Below are 18,908 nucleotides of genomic sequence, written 5' to 3' on the forward strand. Positions count from 1 at the left end.
GTACCGATCGAAGGTGTGCCACTGACGTCGCCATGGCCCTCACAGAGTGTGCTTTAACACGGTCTTGAAAAGGAATGCCAGCTTGCTCATAGCAAAAAGAAATGCAGTCCGCCAACCAGGAAGAAAGAGCCTGCTTACCCATAGGTTGTCCCAACTTATTAGGATGGAAAGAGACGAATAATTGAGTGCTCTTCCTATGGGAAACTGTACGGTCTAGGTAAAAAGCTAGAGCTCGTTTACAGTCTAGGGTATGCAGGGTCTGCTCTCCAGAGTTGGAGTGGGGCCTGGGAAAAAAGATAGGTAGTATGATGGATTGATTGATATGAAACTCAGAAACTACCTTAGGTAAAAATTTAGGGTGAGTGCGGAGTACTGCGCGGTCCTGCAGGAGCTTAGTGTAAGGCGGATAGGTAACTAGGGCCTGTAATTCACTAACCCTGCGAGCTGAAGTAATAGCCAAAAGGAATAACACTTTCCAAGTGAGATATTTAAAGTCACAGGAGTGCAGAGGTTCGAAAGGAGGTTTCATAAGACGACCAAGAACCAGGTTAAGGTCCCAGGATGGGGCCGGAGGACGCAAGGGCGGCTTTAGATGGAGCAAGCCCTTAAGAAAGCGTGTTACTAGGGGTTGTACTGAAATAGGATTACCCCCAATACCCTTATGGAAGGCGGCTACCGCACTGACATGCATTCTGATAGAAGAGGTTTTAAGACCTGATTCAGAGAGATGCCATAAATAGTCCAAGAATTTGGAGATTGGACAGGAAAGGGGATCAAGGGATTGAGAAGTGCACCATGATGTGTACCTTTTCCATTTGTATGAGTAAGACTTTCTTGTGGAAGGCTTTCGTGAAGCTATCAGGACCCGAGAAACGGAATCTGAAAGGTTGAAAGGCTGAAGGACTAACCTTTCAACATCCATGCCGTCAGGGACAAGACTTGGAGGTTGGGATGGAGGAGGCATCCGTCGTTTTGAGTGAGCAGATGCGGGTCCTTTCCCAGAGGAATGTGCCTGCGGATGGAGAGATCCTGGAGTATTGGAAACCATACTTGGCGTGGCCAGTAAGGTGCTATCAGGATCATGGTTCCTCCGTCCTGGCGTAGCTTCACGAGAGTCTTTGACACAAGAGGGAGTGGAGGGAATGCATAGAGCAGACCGGTTGTCCACTTGAGGGAGAATGCATCCCTCGGCCGAGAGTGCTGGCTCCGAATGAGAGAGCAGTAATCGTCCACTTTGTGGTTCTGAGGGGACGCAAAGAGGTCTATGCGGGGAGAACCCCACTTGTGAAACAGAGAGGTCGCTACCAGAGGATCGAGTGACCACTCGTGTGGTTGGAAGACACGGCTCAGCTGGTCTGCCAATACATTGTCTACTCCCGGTAGGTAAGTGGCCCTGAGGTACATGGAGTGGGAGAGGGCTTCCGCCCAGATCTGCGCAGCTTCCTGACACAGAAGGAAGGAGCCTGTGCCTCCCTGCTTGTTTATGTACCACATGGCCACTTGGTTGTCCGTCTGGATTAAGATTATCTGATGAAAGAGATGATCTTTGAAAGTGCGGAGCGCATAGCGGATTGCTCGAAGTTCCAGGAAATTGATCTGGTGTTCGGCTTCCTCTTTGGACCATAACCCTTGGGTTTGAAAGTCGTCCACATGGGCTCCCCAACCGATGTGAGAAGCGTCGGTGGTTAGGATTACTTGCGGATCCGGTGGAAGAAAAGGTAAGCCCTGAAGGAGGTTGACCTGAGTCGTCCACCAGGTTAAGGATAGGCGCAGCGCTTGTGTGACTGTGACTATGGAGGACAGAGGCTGAAAAGCTTGAATCCATTGGTGTCGTAGAGTCCATTGTGTTACTCTCATGGCTAGTCGGGTCATGGGAGTGACTTGAACCGAGGATGCCATGTGCCCTAGGAGAATGAGGAACTGGCGAGCCGTGGCAGTGTTCTGAGACTGGAGCTGGCGAGCCAGGGACATTAGGGTGTGGACCCTCTGAAGAGGAAGGTAAGCCTTTGCCTGTAAGGTGTCCAAGTCTGCCCCAATGAAGGATAAGGTTTGAGACGGGACTAAGCAAGATTTCTCGTAATTGACGAGAAACCCTAAGGAAAGGAGTGTTTGAATTGTCAATTTTAGGGAGGATTGAGCTATCTGTTGGGTGGAGGCCCTGATTAGCCAATCGTCCAGGTATGGGTAGACGTGGACACCTTCCTTCCTTAGGAATGCTGCTACCACTACGAGACATTTGGTAAAGACTCGTGGGGCAGAAGCTAGACCGAAAGGGAGGACACGGTATTGATAATGGTCGTGGCCTACTAGAAACCGCAGATATTTGCGATGGGATTGTGTGATCGCAATGTGGGTATAAGCGTCCTTGAGGTCGAGAGAGCACAGCCAATCCCCTCTTTGTAGCAGAGGGAGCAGCACGCCTAGGGTTACCATTTTGAACTTCTCTTTTTGAAGGTATTTGTTGAGGGCTCGAAGGTCCAAAATGGGACGTAGTCCCCCTGATTTCTTTGGTATTAGGAAGTATCTGGAATAGAATCCCTTGCCTCGTTGAGAGGGAGGAACGGGTTCTATAGCATTTGATTGCAGAAGAAGGGATACTTCCTGTTGTAATTGAGCCAAATGGGTGGATAGACTCCACGCTTGAAGAGGCGGGGAGTCTGCCGGAAGAGTTATGAAGTTGAGGTGGTAACCCTGTGCGATAATTGTTAGCACCCACTGATCTGAGGTGATCTGCAACCAAGGTTGTAGAAAATGGTACAGTCGACCTCCTACAGGGATGTCCGGAAGAGGGGTTTGGCATGTGTTCCCTACAGGGGAGTCAAAGGCCAGCCGCAGGCCCAGGAGGAGGGGCTACAGTAGGCCTTTGTTTCCTAGGCTGACGCGGCTGAGGCCTAGTAGAGGATCGAGCTGGACGAGGCCTGGCCGATGGAGGGTAATAACGGCGTGGTCGAAAGAATGACTTCTTAGAGTCTTTCTTTTGCGGTTGCTTGGAGGTCAGCTCAGGTGGGACAGATGAGAGTTGTTTCAACATCTCATGGTGGTCTTTTAACTCCGCCACAATCTGCTGAATTTGTTCTCCAAACAAATTATCGCCTAAGCAGGGTAAATCAGCAAGACGATCCTGAACCTCTGGGCGAAGGTTGGATGATTTTAACCAAGCCCAACGTCTGGCTGAGATGGCTGTGGCTGAAACTTTTGTGGAAGCATCGAATATGTCGTAGGCAGTCCTAATCTCGTGCTTCCCTGCCTCAAATCCCTTGTGAAGAAGGGCTTGAAGCTGCGGTTGGTATTGGTCTGGCAACGTGTCAGCATAGTCTTGCATCTGCTTAAGGATGGCTCTGTTGTACTGAGTCATGTAAAGTTGATATGAAGCTATGCGTGAAATCAACATAGCTCCATGATAGACTTTCCGTCCAACACTATCTAGGAACTTGTTGTCCCTGGTAGGTGGGGTAGAAGAGTGTGGCTTAAGACGCTTGGCCTTCTTCTGCGCGGACTCAACCACAACAGAGCGATGATCCAGTTGAGGTTTTTGGAAACCTGGTGCTGACTGGACAAGGTAGGTGGAGTCAGCTTTTTTGTTAACTGGGGACACTGATGAAGGAGATTCCCAGTTTTTCTTGAGCAGATCCAAAAACACCTGGTGTATAGGGATGGAAGCGATGATTTTTGGAGCATCCAGAAATTGAAGGAGTTCCATCATCTGGTGTCTGTCATCAGCTTCAGATTGTAGTTGAAAAGGTACAACTTCTGACATCTCTTTCACAAAATTAATGAAAGATAGATCCTCAGGAGGAGATCTTTTTCTACTCTCTGTAGGAGATGGTGGCGAAGGCAAATCTGTGTCAGAAGATGTATCATCATCATCACCCCAGGTATCGTAGGGATCAAGTGGGGCTTGTAGCCCTGATGGACCTGGCTGAGGCTCTGAAGGCATCGATGGAAACCGAGGTGGAATCGGTGCCGTAGGTGGAACCAGAAATGGCATCGATGGCTACGGTGCTGCCGATGGAATCGGTGCCTGGCGTGGAATGGATGGAACCGAAGGATATATCGGTGGAGATATACCAGAAGGCACCGATGGAACCACCCCGGAATGGGGAATCCGGAACGGTGTTTCTCCTGCCGATGAAAATCCAGTCGGAGACGGTGGTGTTGTCGATGGTACTGGAATCACCGATGGAAGGGCCGTCATGAGCGCCTCCATGCGGCTCAGTAGCGGTGCTAGCACTTGTATCAACGGCTCGGTGGTCGGTTCCCTCCTCGGTGGCGAAGCCGATGCCGGTGTCGGGGGCGGCACTGGAACCGGTGCCGGAGACGGTGCCGATGGAGGTTGCAATTTCTTCATCGCTTTCTCGATGGCCTCCTGGACCAGCCGGTCCAGTTCTGCCCGGAGACCAGGGGTAACCATACCCGGCTCGACGGGAGAGGGAGGCTGAGGCAGGGCCGGAGGGACCACCGTAACCGGTGGGATCACGGCCCCCGCACCCCGGGAGGGTGAGGGTTTCCTCGATGGCGGCGAACGAGACGTGGAGGGTGTCCGGTCTGTTCGCGGCTTCTTTGTCGGTGGCTCGGCTTGAGCAGAGGTCGATGGCTGTGGATCCTCGACAGGCCGAGACTTGTGCCGTCGATGGCGGTGCCTTTCCTTCCGATCCCCTCGCCCATCCGGGGAAGGGACGGGAGTCGAAGGCCGAGAAGCGATCGATGGCGGACGGTCACCGGAGGGTTGACGATGATGGTACAACTTCGACGGTGCCGGTTCCGATGACATCGATGCTATCGATGGCGTTGGGGTGGGTGCATGGAAGAGGAGCCCCATCTTCTCCATCCTGGCTTTGCGACCCTTGGGTGTCATTAAGGCACATTTGGTGCAAGTCAGGACATCATGCTCACTACCCAAACACATTACACAAACCCTGTGGGGGTCTGTGATGGACATAGTCCGGGTACAATCCGGACAACGGCGGAACCCCGTTGCCATGGCCTGAAGCCAAAATTTAGGCTGGGGATCGGTAAGTGCCAACAGGCCTCAAGGGCCAAAATCGACGGTAGTCGATGGAAAAAGGCAAAAAACTTACCGGGTTCCGTAAGACGACTAAAAATTTGTCGAAGGGAGACCCCTGAGGGGCAAATTTTCTTAGGAAATTAACTTCCAAATTCCTGTCAGGAACGTGGTTAGAGAGCTCCTTTCACCGCGTGGCAACTGCTGCGCGGAAAAAAGAAGACTGAAGGGAGACCCCTGCTGGCTGCAGGGTCAGTGCCTTGCTGGGCATGCCCAGTAGGGGCCAGTCAAAGTTCTGTTTAAACTTTGACAGAAGTTTTCCGTGGTGGGCTCCATCCTCGATGTCACCCATTTGTGAGGACAACCATCCTGCTTGTCCTGTGAGAAATATAGTTGCAATGGAGAAGGTACAGAGAAGGGCAACAAAAATGATAAGGAGGATGGAACAGCTCCCCTATGAGGAAAGGTTGAAGAGGTTAGGGCTGTTCAGCTTGGAGAAGAGATGGCTGAGGGGGGATATGATAGAGGTCTTTAAGATCATGAGCGGTCTTGAATGAGTAGATGTGACTCGGTTATTTACACTTTCGAATAATAGAAGGACTAGGGGGCATTCCATGAAGTTAGCAAGTAGCACATTTAAGACTAATCAGAGAAAATTCTTTTTCACTTAAAGCACAATAAAGCTCTGGAATTTGTTGCCAGAGGATGTGGTTAGTGCAGTTAGTGTACCTGGGTTCAAAAAAGGTTTGGATAAGTTCTTGGAGAAGTCCATTAACGGCTATTAATCAAGTTTACTTAGGGAATAGTCACTGCTATTAATTGCATCAGTAGCATGGGATCTTCTTAGTGTTTGGATAATTGCCAGGTTCTTGTGGTCTGGTTTGGCCTCTGTTGGAAACAGGATGCTGGGCTTGATGGACCCTTGGTCTGACCCAGCAAGGCAATTTCTTATGTTCTTATGTAATGTTGGGGCTTTTGAGCGGTAGAGGCACTTCTCTGGGTTTAGAAGGTCCTGGGATGTTAGGGTCCTCTGGGGGAGGCTGTGGTTGTGTCATCAGAGGTGCCGGTTGCATGTGGACAAAGGTATGGAGGCCTTTGAAGAATTCTACCCAGGAGAAAGATGCTGGGTCTAAATTGAGAGGCGCTGCATCCCCGGGTAGCCCCGTTTGAAGGAGGCTCCTGCTGGGGGTACTGTCTGTTGATCTGGATCCCAGTACCAGCTGGGGAGGAACTTGACCCGGTTCACCTAGAGCCTCCTCGCACTGTAGACACAGGGCCGTGGTCTCTTCGTGCTGCGCAGCTCTAATGTGGCATGCTGGGCAGAGGACCTGAGCTTTGAGCTTCTTGTCTGGTGGAGCCATGGTTTGTGCGCGTAGGAATGCAGAAACCTCCGGATTGTGCGTTCAAGTGTACACTGGGAGGCTTAGTTATGTGCTCCAGGTGGGCCGAAGTTGTGCGTGTAGGTCAGATGCTCGCTCAATAAGATGCGCGCGCCGGTGTGTGCACGGGGTTTACTTATGCGCCCGGCACAGTTGAGCTTGTGGCTGTGTGCCCAGCGCCCTCGTGCTCGTTGCTGTGCGCACGGCACTTATGCGTGCGCCGGTGTGCGCACAAGTGATTTTGTGCGCACGGCTCGCCTCTGTGCGCATGGATCGAATTGGCGGACAGGGCAGTGATCAAGCGAAAATGTCAACGGTGACCATGCGAGCAATATGGCGCCCACCTCGGAGGGTCTCCACGTGGGAGGACCCTCGTATCGGACCAGGGTCTAGCCCGGATAGTGCTGATCAACCCGGTAGCACTGACGCCGGCTGGCGATCTGTGCAACTCTTCGAGCCTCGGAGACCGGAGACTTTTAGGAAGTTTTCTTCCTTACCTTGTCTTGGCGTTTCCCAGTCTCATTCCGGGCGGACTCCGGCTGCGGGGGGAGAGGGAAAGGTACCTTCACCGCCGCGCTTGAAGTTGCACCCGCTGCCTTTCAGCCGCACCCGTTGTCGGGAGCTAAGTCCACACCGGGGACCGGCTGCCGGACTGAGGCCTATCTCTGAGGGATCGTGGAAATCACCTCAGGAATTCTCAACTGGGGGAGGGACCCGTAGGTAACACTGCAGGAGAGCAGGGCTTGTTTGTAAAGGTATGATTTCTTCTTTGTCTTGGATTTCTTTGGTTAGAATACTCTAACGCTGTGCAAGCGTGTATAGAGTCCTGAGCTGCTATGGAGACAGAGAAATACTGAAGAGCAGAGCTTCCTGCAGGGGTATAAGTACTAGGGCTGACGTCAGATTGAAATCTGACTCTGTCTCCAACTGCTATCAGGAGCACACTATACCCATTCGTTTTGAGTCCATCTGCTACACGCTAGGAAATTAATGTTTTTCATAATCCACTTTTTGTTGTGCTATAAAACCTTTAATAGGAAAGTATTTTTTCATGTATTACGCTGCTACTGTTTGTTTTTTTTTATAAACCACATGATTAATTCCTTATACTAACATTGTGTAACTATGAAGGAAGGAGATGAGTGTGAAATCAGACTAAAAATGTGATATAATTTCCTTTACCAAATGCAAAGATGAATTTTATTTTTGAAACTACAGAATAGGTAAAAGATAATTCCACCTACCTGTACCATAGCTATTTCATTAGTGACAAGACCATAACGAATAACAATATTACATTCTTTGATATCTAGGCCTTCTTCAGCTACAGTAGTTGCAATCAGCAGATTTAGCTTCCCAGCACTGAATTTATTGATAACTTCTTTCTGCTCATTCTGTAACAAGCAATGTTATAATTCAGATACACTGTTTAATATTATTTCTTTAACTGTCCCTATAAACATTGCCTTTTATAGCAATGTTTTATTCTCTTGTCTAAAGGAAAATATTTTTGAATAGAATCCCAAAAGAGCTATTCAACCCAATAACATTCATCTAATAATAATAATAATTGTACTGTATAAAGAAATATGGTCATTCTAGTATCTTGCAACTAATCAACTGTAAAAAGGCTTAATACAAAATAAAAGTGCTGGACAAGATACTGTATCAACAGCAGCAACCAAATCAAAGTCCACAAAAGAACTGTAAAAATTAAACAAATGTTAACCATGATTATATTTGATCACTATTCTGTACCTGAGTCATTGGTTTAAATTCACTGTTATGGCCTGCCCCAATCAGGTAATGAGCCCTAACACCCACGTCCTCAAATTTGTCATTGTCAATGATCCACTGTAAGAGGGCAGCTGCACTTTGTCGAGTCTTTGTGAAGATAATTCCCCTGGCTTTCTCATTCTTTGTAAACTCCTCCAATATGGTTCTTCTAAGTTTTGCCAACTTCTCGTTTTCAAACTTAGGATTTGCAGCCAAATCTTTCAGCTTTTTCTTGCTCTCTATAAAATATGTGTACAGACAACCAATATTTTAGAAATACTTGCTCCACAAATGGTAGCATACATATTTATTTAGTTATTTAGATAGTAATTTTAAAACATTGTTTAATATATCTTTACATCCATTTTCATTCTTCTTTCCACTTTAGGACTTTCTTACCATCTTCACACCGATGATAATCAGTTTTATTTCCTGATTCAGCAGAATTGACAATCCACCGCTCTGTTTACCTTCTATTAATTCTTGGTTATCTCACAATAAGTTTGGCCTGAATCCATGAAAGACTGAGATAATAATTCTAGGTAATCCTGCCTTTCCCAACATGTCCAATATATTTTCCTTTCACATACTGCCTGGAAACCTTGGAGTCATTTTTGACACCAAGCTTGACATGAAATCAAATGTCAAGTGAGTCTTACAAACATCTTACTATAAGCTCCATTTTCTTAGACATATCAAACCTCTGCATGAACCTGATGACTTTAGGACTGTTCTCCAATCTTTGGTTCTTACCGAAATTGACTACTGTAACTCCTTATATGTTGGCCTCCCACAATCCACAATTAAGTCCCTTCAGCTGGCTCAAAATTCCACAGCTCGATTGCTCACGAACACAAAACCATGTGATCATATCACTCCAATCTTGTACTTCCTGCACTGACTACCAGTCCAATGGCGGTCCTTATATAAAATATTATCCACAATACATAACTTGATACACAATGTCAGCAGCCCCTGGTTATACTCAATTCTTCATTTCTATGTCCCCTCATGAACCTTAAGATCAACAATCTAATACCTGTTTGAAGTGCCCCCCTCCCAGACTCACTTTTTGGCAGTAACCCGTGAGTGGGCCTTCTCTATTGCAGGTCCTACTTTTTGGAATTCCATCCTACTGCAGATCAGATCTTTACCTAAAGCTAAAGATTTTAAGAAAACATTGAAATACGATCTATTCAACCAGGCATATATAGACCTCAGCAAGTCCTAATTTTTCTGAGGCCTAACTAGCTCTTTCCAGTCTATCATCATTACCTCAGCTATAAAGGCTTTGATTAGTTCAGTCTCAATGACTTGGGCTGTGTACAGGCTTCAGTGCACTATTAGCATTTTGTTATTCCTGATTTGTTTTTATATTCTCTTTGTCATTACTAGTAACCCGCTGCCAAAGTCTTTTTAAATAAATAAATAACATGGTTGACATAACAGTAAAGTCTACATGTATAATCAAACATGCAAACTTTATTAAGTATTTTCAAAGCAAGCTTGCAACTTTGTTTTAAATATACTCAGGCAATTGGCCATATTCACTCGCATAAAGTTACACTTCCTCTTCTAAGGGCGTAATTTAGGGATTTACATTTAGGCGCATACATTTTAAATTCAAAATGTCCAAACCCTTCCTCCTAGAATGCTTCTCCTCAGGTGTGTAATAGTATGCATGAAACTGAGTTACATACGTGCTTTTGTGTGCACTCAGAGTGGGTCAATTTTAGAACAGCCATGTATGTGCATACAATCAGGTTTTATGGCTTAAATGGCTTTGAAATTTACCCTCTTGGAAGTTAATTTTGTAATATCACATGCAGGTTGGTCAGAAAATATATACATACATGTACAAATTACACCAATTTTCAAAGTGGACTTACACTTATACATCCACACAGAAAACCTTTTCAACACACACCTGCTAAAAAGTGTGCAGAAATTTTCTCTGAAAATTTACATTGCATAGTTTTTAAAATTCAAAAGTACACATCAGTTCAAACCCCTTCCCAACCTCACCCCTAGGAATGTCTGTGGTCAGTCCTGGTAAACGTATGTGCGAACATGACATACACACATAAGTTTACCTACGAAGGAATGACTTTTCAAAGGAGTTACATGTATAAAAGTAGCAATTCTCCAAAGCCCATTTCTATGTGGAGTTCATTCACACACGTTAATTAATACGTTTGAAAAATTATCTCCATTTTTGTAAAAGGCTATTTATTTACCTAAAACACAGTTTTATCTGCAGATGTCCCTTTGAAAGTTATCCTTATAAAGAGTAATTTGAAAAGGTATTTCCAAGGATCAAGCAGTGCTTTACCCATAGATAACTCCTTTAAGAAAATTCATGTCCATGTAGGTAAAAGTGCATCCATAAGACTTGCATGAGCACTTTTATCTACATTTGGGAAAGCTGTTCCAGGCAGGGTTTACATTTACACACATAAAAGGTGAATTTTAAAAGCTGGGCACACGCCAAAACTGGGAGATGTAGCACATACACGCATCCATCCGATTTTAAAAGCCGCCTTCATACGTGTGCAAGTCCTGATGTGTGTATATATATCTTGCATTGGGGGAAAAAAGGGGGAAAATGTGGGTGTGGCATGTGCAGGTAAGTACATGTCTGGGTGCACACCCAGGTGTATTTGAGCGTACAGTTACTTCTGCTGTGGAGGAGGTATAAGTCTCAATAAAACTAGTTCCAGGCATGTGTGAAGTGTTTGAGGGGTCTGGGGGAGTTCAGAGGATCTAGCTGAACATTGGATAAACTGGTGGACGAACTGGTGAAACTGGTCATGATGTGAACATGCAACTGTTATAACATTCCCTCACTTGCACGACTTAAAGCAGACATTACGCAGCTGTGCGCACACAGCTGTAAAATTAGGTGCACGCATATGTGCACCAGGGCTATTTTGTAACTTGCCCACAAGTTATAAAATTGCCGCGTATCTGGCCATGTACCCACATACATGCGTACATGTGCGCCTGTGCACCTGTTTTGAAAATTACCCCATGACAGCAACTTTCAAAGGATTTACATGTGTAAATGGAACTACTATTGTAGCAATTTTCAAAAACCATTTACCTGTGTAAAGTGCACTTACATGGTAAAATCATGAACAATTCAATGACATATTGTAGCAATTTTCAAAAGTCCACTTATATGGGTAAATTGCATATATACATATAAAACCAATTTTTTAAGCATTTAAATGCTTTTGAACATCAGGCCCATAGGGCTGAATTTTCAAAAGTATTTACATGTCTAAAGTTTGGCTTTATGCACATAAATAGGCTTTACAAAATTGCCCAGGCGGTTGTGCGCATAAAACTAAGTGCATGTCTCATGTGTATAGTTTTACATGCATAAAGAGAGAGATGTTTTGGTCCGGAGCTGGGGCAGGGAAATAATGTAAATGCGTATGCATGTAAATTTACACTTTTACTTCTGAAAATCAATGTTATGCACATACGCTGCAATAATTTTCACAGCCCCAATTTTCAAAGAATGCTTAAGCACACAAGTCCGCTTTGAAAGTTCAGGTTAAAATCTGAAAGTACTTTTTATTCACATACTTTAAGCCCTATGCGCACAGGTGTAAAATTGCCCTCATACTTTTTGATTTTAAAAAGTAGGCACATCAATTTTCATGGCAAAACTACCTGCACTAGAGATGCTGTGGTGGGACTGTTAATGTTTGTTGTTATTGTTCTACTATTGGTTTCATTTATACTATTCCCAGACATTGTTGCTGAGAATTGAAACAGAGAAATTGAAAATAAAGAAAATAGAAACATTATCTTTAAAGATTTAAAGACTTCATGGTTAACATAGATTAATATCTGAACAACTGAGGCGTCTCAAGGAAATGTTATTACGAGGTATCCCCTGACGAAGGCTGGTGACAGCCGAAACATGGTCCATGTCGGGCAGTATTTGAAACGCTACAGTGGGAGCTAAGTATATTTTTTTATAGAGAACAATTGATAATAAAATAAAGTAAAAAAGTTTTTCCGAGTTTAGGAAAATTGGTTTTTAAATGGATTAAATAAATTTGTGGGTGAGTTGTGTGAGACAACGTCAAATGATTACAGTGAAGTGCTGAACAAACGGCTGATACGGTTTGTGGCCCATTGCGTGGTGAGAGACAGTAGATTAAAAAAGACTTGTACTAAGTTCTGATGACGTTGTTCTCTTGATTTAAATATTAGCATAAAGATAGTTTGATAATAAATAAGTTATTTCATCTCTATGATTGGACAATGGGATTGGAAGCTGTGGCATATAAGAATGTATAAATAAATAAATAAATAAATAAAATCTCTCATACATGTTCACTATGGATATCCTGAAAATTAGGCTTGTTTTTGGTTCATGAGGTCCGGAGTTGGTCACCCCTGCTCTAAATGCTGTATATCATTTCTGTTCATTGATCATTTACTAAATATATTAAGTGATGAGACATAGCCAGTAGATTCTTACCATAGAACAGTTCTATTAGAAATGAATCTGTTTCATTCAGGATTGAGTTTTCATTTGCCAGACACAACTGATTTTTCTTGTTTTTTTCCTCATTGTAAAAATTTTTTAGGTAATTGTAGGCATCAATCATTCGAATGGTATCATTAATTTGTAGTGCATCGTTGTACTTTTTTAGGTGCTCAGCACAAACACGCTCTCTGCGATTTCCTTCTTTTGCAGCTGAAAAAAAAACAAATATATATAGTATCTCTGTGTGTGTGCGTGTGTGTATATATACACACACACAGATATATTGGAGTCTATTTTCAAAACTCTGAGTGCTTGGCTCTGCTGGCTAGATTTTAGTTGGCTAAGGGACCCAAGTACTCAGTCTCATAAAAAATAGTTAACAACCTGCAATAATTGCTGATATCACCAAGGGAATATTTCCCAGAAAACAGTACATTTAGGAGTACATTGTGTAGAAAATAGTGAGAAATATGCACATAACTTGCACCAATTTTCAAAGAGGAATACTGGGTCAGATTTTTAAAAAGTACACGCACGCGTACTTTTATTCGCGCAACTGGCGCAAACAAAAATCAGAGGTCGGCGTGCGCAAGGCTGCGCAAAATTGGCAGCCTGCGCATGCTGAGCCGCGCAGCCTGCCTCCGTTCCCTCCGAGGCCGCTCCGAAATCCGAGTGGCCTTGGAGGGAACTATTTTTTTTGTCCCCCCCACCTTTCCCTCCCTTCCCCTATCTAACCCACCCCCCAGCCCTAACTAAATCCCCCTCCCCTATCTTATTTCGTTGAGTTACGCCTGTCTCTGGCAGGCAAAACTTGCGCGCGTCGCCGGCTCCCTGCCCCGGCACAGGCTGCTGTGCCGGAGCACTCGGCCCCGCCCCCGGACCGCTGTCATGCCTCAGGCCCCTCCCACGGACCGCCACCATGCCCCCAGACACGCCCCCGAACGCCGCGCCGCCCCCAACACACCCCATGACATACCCCCCAAGCAAAGCCCTGGGATTACGCGCGTCCCGGGGCTTCGCGCGTGCCGGCGGCCTATGCAAAATAGGCGTGCAAGTGCCCTGCATGCGTAAATCCAGGATTTACGTGCGCAGGGCTTTTAAAATCTACCCCATGTGCCTAAATCTGCTTTGAAAATTATCCCACCAATCTATGTGCAAAAGCTACATCTGTTAAAACATCCACACAAATCTTTTGTGAATATTTATGCACACACTTTTTAAAATCCAACAGTATGGCCATAAGTACAAACCACTCCCCAGCTCTACTCCTAGGAATGCCTCTTCTTAGTCTGGGTAAATGTATGTGCAAACAAGTCATATGTGTGGGCAATTTTGTAAAAGGCAATTTCTGCATGTAAAACACACTATTGTATCCACCGACATCCCTTTAAAAGTTACCTCTAAATGTCTGAGGTACTAAAGAGTATCAAACCTGGAGTTTTGCGGGGAAATAATGCCAATGCATAGCCACAGATATGAGACATTTATATTAGCCTTCTGGGGTTAATGCAAAGCCTGATGTAGATCGTAATCACCATCCCTTCTCCTCCTCATTTCTTCCTCTAATTATGCAGCGACCCCCAAGTCTCAATCAAGATCCCCTAGGCCAAATGAACCATACCCCTAGACCCATTCATTCCCTCCCAGGAGGTCCCCCACATTACCTAATCTGATGGCATCTAATAAGTGATGAGGCCAAGAGACAGTAGGCTTCCTTAATGCACTCACTGGCTCCATCACACAAAATGGCACTGGCTGACCTTATGTGATTGAAGCAAGGTTGGGCAGAACCATTCTACATGGTGGAGATGGCTAGAGTAAGTGGGCGGTCTGGTCTCTCCTGCCCTATCACTTATTGGATACCGACAGATGAGATAGGTGGCAATGTCCTCCTATGGAAGAGGGAGAGGAATCAGAGGGTTCTTTTGAGCTGGGGAGGCAGGGTGCTTGATTGATAAGACAAGGGAGAGTCAGCCTGAAGGGACTGCCTCCTCACTCTGGGTGATGGGGATCGGGTGGAATTTGTGGGGATGATTGTGGCTCACATCGATCTTTTCATTAGGCCCCCAGAGGATAATGCACAGACTTTAACTACAGCTCTGAGAGGTTTGGTTAAGTTTATGTATTACTAGAGGTTAATGCAAATCCTGGTGATAAACACAATTTGAATTATCTTTAATGAGCTGCACTGCAGTTAGGAGGTTGATCTCTCATGTTAGTTGATCTCCCCCTTCCCCACCTCTCTCTCTCTCTCTGAAGCCTTGGTTGGACAGGGATTTCTACAATCCATGTCTCTCTCCCAAAAGCTCCAGTCTAATAGAAAAGCCTTCTCCTGTACCAATGATCCCCTATGTCTCTCCCCAAGGCCCAAATCAAATTAAAACCCTTCCTGCCCCCATGTCTGCAATCCCCTGCCTTTCTCTCTGAAATTCCTATCTGACTGAAACCCTACCTCAGTGCCAGTGATACCCTTGTCCAAGTAGCCAAGACAAATGCATGAATGAAGCCCCCAATGGGTGCATGTGCATAGAGATATGCATAAATATTGATAAAATATTCACCGAGAACTCATCATATAGATAGATATCTACACAGACACACGGATTCGAGGGTAATTTTTAAACAGCTACATAGTAGTAAAGTCTGCCTCTACATCATATAGGAAACTTTACCTAGTATTTTCAAAGCAAATGTGTCAGTTCACTTTGAAAATATATGAGTAATTGGCAGAGAACTCACACACATTCACTCGTGTGAAGTTACACCTCCAATCAGAGAGTGTAACTTGAATGTGTACACTTATGTGCATAGTTTTTAAAATAAAGTATGTGCGTAAATGCTGACTTCTCTTCTCCCACACCCAGGAGCGCCTCTGCTCAGTTTGAGTAACAGTACATGTGTAGCCCATGTATAGCTCATGGCTGAATGCACTTTTACATGCATTCAGCCATGGGCTATTTCAGTCCAGCCATTTACACACATAAAGCCAGGTATTCGACATTATTTTGAAAATCAAAGCCTCCATTCCTTTCGGACATATAGTTTTGAAGTATAAAGTAAGTTAAAACCAGCTGTGCAATTTCATTATAAACTTTACCTGACTTCTCCTTTTGAACTGCCCATTGCTCGTAGGACTGGGTACCAAATTCCGCATTTGGATAAAACTGACAATAACTTTGAATATCTGTCATAATCTTGGTAATTCTTTCTCCAAATGGATTCTGAAAAACATTAATAAATCATACCATGGAGTAATACAGATGAAGGACTATTTTTGCAAACTCATACTTTGCACACTTAATTTTTTTTTCCTTAAAAAATATTTTCAGAAATGCAATCAGAGTAAATGCAAAGAAGACTCATTTACTTTCATACTAATTTGTGGTTTTACACTGATTTGCATACATCTTTCAAAGAAATGACTTGATTTGTAAATGGTTTCTCTTGTTTTGTGGCTGTAGGGAAAACATTTATAAAAGAGGTCCAAAGACTCATTTTTTGAAGGCATTTATATAATTAGTTATATTTCTTTAAAATTTAAATAGACAGAAATATCCTGAGGCTGATATTCAAAAAAAGATGAGCTCCTAAATGTAGGCACCTAAATAACTAAATGCAAGGTAGCATGCAATTTATTTTGAGTATGCAAATGGGAGGAGTTAATGCAAATTAGGGTCTCCTAGCACAATTTGCGGCTATTTAATGCACAATAACAAGGGATTTAATGTCTGAAATAACAACACCATTTCTTTTGGGGTAGAGGGACAAAAACGTTATCGCGTGACAGTGGCAGTTATCGTGGATCACAGCTATTATTGCAGCTATTATCACACAGGATAAAATGCGTCCTAACAGACACACCTACCAAACCCTCCTGAGCCAATAAAAACACCTTTTCTTACCTGCCTGTCTTCCTAAAGCTACTATGTTTGGGGCAAATTTATTTACAGTGGGATACTTGCTGCTTCGGGCTGCTCAGCAGCAATGATGGCAACAGGAGCAACAAGCACCATAACAGACAAAGGAAGTTCCAGCACCAGAGCCAGAGCCACTAGGCCCACCGGTCAAGCGTCCTGGCCCATGGCAGTGCTGGCCATGCGATGCAGGGAGCGCATCTTTCATTCACGAACCACATTGCTGGGCATGCCAGAAGAATGTGTGGTTAGCAGGTATCGCCTCAACTCTCAGGCTATCCTGGAATTATATGAAGAAATCAGAGGCGATCCGGATCTGGTCACGGAAAGGTCACACGCTATACCAGGCCTCAAATTATTGCCACCTTGCATTTCATGGCATCTGGTTCCTTCCAAATGACAGTAGGAGTTGTTGGGAGAATGTTTCAAACCTCTTTTTCCTGCTGTCTGGGCCAGATCATAACAGATGTGCATGACTACATTAATCGCTACATAGCATTCCCTCACAATAGGCAAGACTTTATGGAACTGAAGAGAGACTGTCATGCCATTGCCAACTTTCCAAATGTTATGGGAGCTAACGACTGCACTCACATAGCCATCAAACCACCCTGTCGCAGGGGATGAGATCTACTGAAACAGAAAGCTCTTCCACTCCATCAACTGCGTATCCTCAGCATGATAGCCAGGTACCCGGGAGCCACGTACAATTCCTTTATACTTAGGCATTTGCGCTATTTGAAAATTTTAAGGACGGCCTCTATGATGATCGGGCGTGCCGTTAGTGATCGATCAGCCAGGATGTCAGCCACAGTTCGTCTTGACCATCACACTGGTAAATACACTTGATACAGTGAATAAGCCCTAGCTTATTCACTGTATCAAGCAGATGAATGTGTATCTCTGGAGGACATACTGCAGAACAGCCCAGGACTTGCACAGTCATACCTCAAGGTTGATGTTTTTCTGCTATGACATGTGTGGCATCTGTGATGTACTGTTTCATTGTTAGAAGAGTGCTAGAAACGGGTACTGATAGCTTGGTTGTGAATGACATGCACACATTTGGTAGGAACCCCAGATGAAGTTTCACATTATAGAAGATCTGACACAGCATAAGCAAGTGCTATAGTGTTCATACAGTGTCAGAGAAAAAGGTGGCATGGACTTTGGTTTGGGAAATAGTCTTTTAAGGCTCATGCTAAGCTAGAGCACAGCTTCTACTGTCTTATAGCACGCTGTGGGTTTGCAGCAATATCACAAAGTCACGGTAGTGTGCGTGATGCAACCATTCTCTCTTTGCCACAGAGATATCGTTGCAGGATCTGGCTTTGCACTCCGTTGCTATTCCCAACATGCCAGCAGAGACGAAGTTCAACAAGGCCTTATGGTCTATCGCTGTGTCATAGAACGCACTTTTGGAGTTCTCAAAATTAGCTTTCACTATTTGGACAAACAGGGGGAACTTTAATGTATGCCACACCCATAGTAGCAGAGAGAGTTCTGCTCTGATGTATTCCATAATCTCGCTGTACGTCATGGTATACCAATAGACCTACTTCCAGATCTACCCAAGGATCCCTCATGTCCACCTGTAGAAGCAGAGGACACCATGCTGACTTGCAGCTGTTGGGTTTGTGGCATGATGTGGACTCTTAGTCACTGTGCGATGACTCCTCCCATGGGGAGGGGCCCCGTGGGGAACCACAGCAATAGGCTAGACTCAGAGAGCAGATACTGGAGATGAAAAGCTTTATTGTACTGCTGTAGATAACAGGTGATTATGCAGGAAGGTATGGCACTGAAGTCCAGCAAGGTGCCAATACGCTCAGACAGCCTCAGATATAGAAGTCTCACCCAGATGTACAACGTTAGTAGTGTTCCACAGAGCAGGATAAGCCGAACCTGGTGGGAGGTATGAAGAGCTGGATCATAAAGGTACTCACTGAGAGTAGTGTTGGAATCCTCCTGGTTGGTGGTGAAGGCGAACCCGAAGTCCATGGTGCAGGATATGCTGAGCTGGTTAGGCCCTCGAGGAGCGAGTACCTGGGAGCGCAGATAATCCTGGAAGAGAGAGAGAGAGAGATCCCCGAGGAGCGGTTGTCTAGTTTAGAAACCCCGAAAGGTAGTTGGAAGCGAGAGGCCCCCGAAGAGCGGGTGCCCAGAGCTTCTTCAGGAGCGATATACTCCGGAGGGTAGCGAGGATTCTAAGTGTGCAGCTTAGAAGCGGTCAGAGTAGCTAAACTGAAGTCCTTGCTAACTCGTTTGTTGGAAGCAGAGCGGAGGCTTAAATACCCGGAGGTATTGACGTCATGCAGTGAGGATGC

General features: G+C 44.9%; 1 protein-coding gene across 2 annotated transcripts in view; it reads right to left on the bottom strand.

Annotated features, from left to right (window-relative positions):
• The window catches only part of IFIH1 (interferon induced with helicase C domain 1), a 143,082-nt gene that overhangs the window by 28,239 nt on the left and 95,935 nt on the right, over positions 1–18,908 (bottom strand). For both annotated transcript variants that reach the window (XM_029605608.1, XM_029605609.1), the window contains exons 9-12: positions 15,765–15,888; positions 12,659–12,877; positions 8,140–8,396; positions 7,626–7,775 (exon numbers count right to left, since the gene is read on the bottom strand). In XM_029605608.1, coding sequence (XP_029461468.1) covers positions 7,626–7,775; positions 8,140–8,396; positions 12,659–12,877; positions 15,765–15,888 — 750 coding nt within the window. The remainder of the gene's footprint in view (positions 1–7,625; positions 7,776–8,139; positions 8,397–12,658; positions 12,878–15,764; positions 15,889–18,908) is intronic.

The sequence above is a fragment of the Rhinatrema bivittatum genome, chromosome 6 (genome assembly GCF_901001135.1).
Source record: "Rhinatrema bivittatum chromosome 6, aRhiBiv1.1, whole genome shotgun sequence".
NCBI lineage: Eukaryota > Metazoa > Chordata > Amphibia > Gymnophiona > Rhinatrematidae > Rhinatrema > Rhinatrema bivittatum.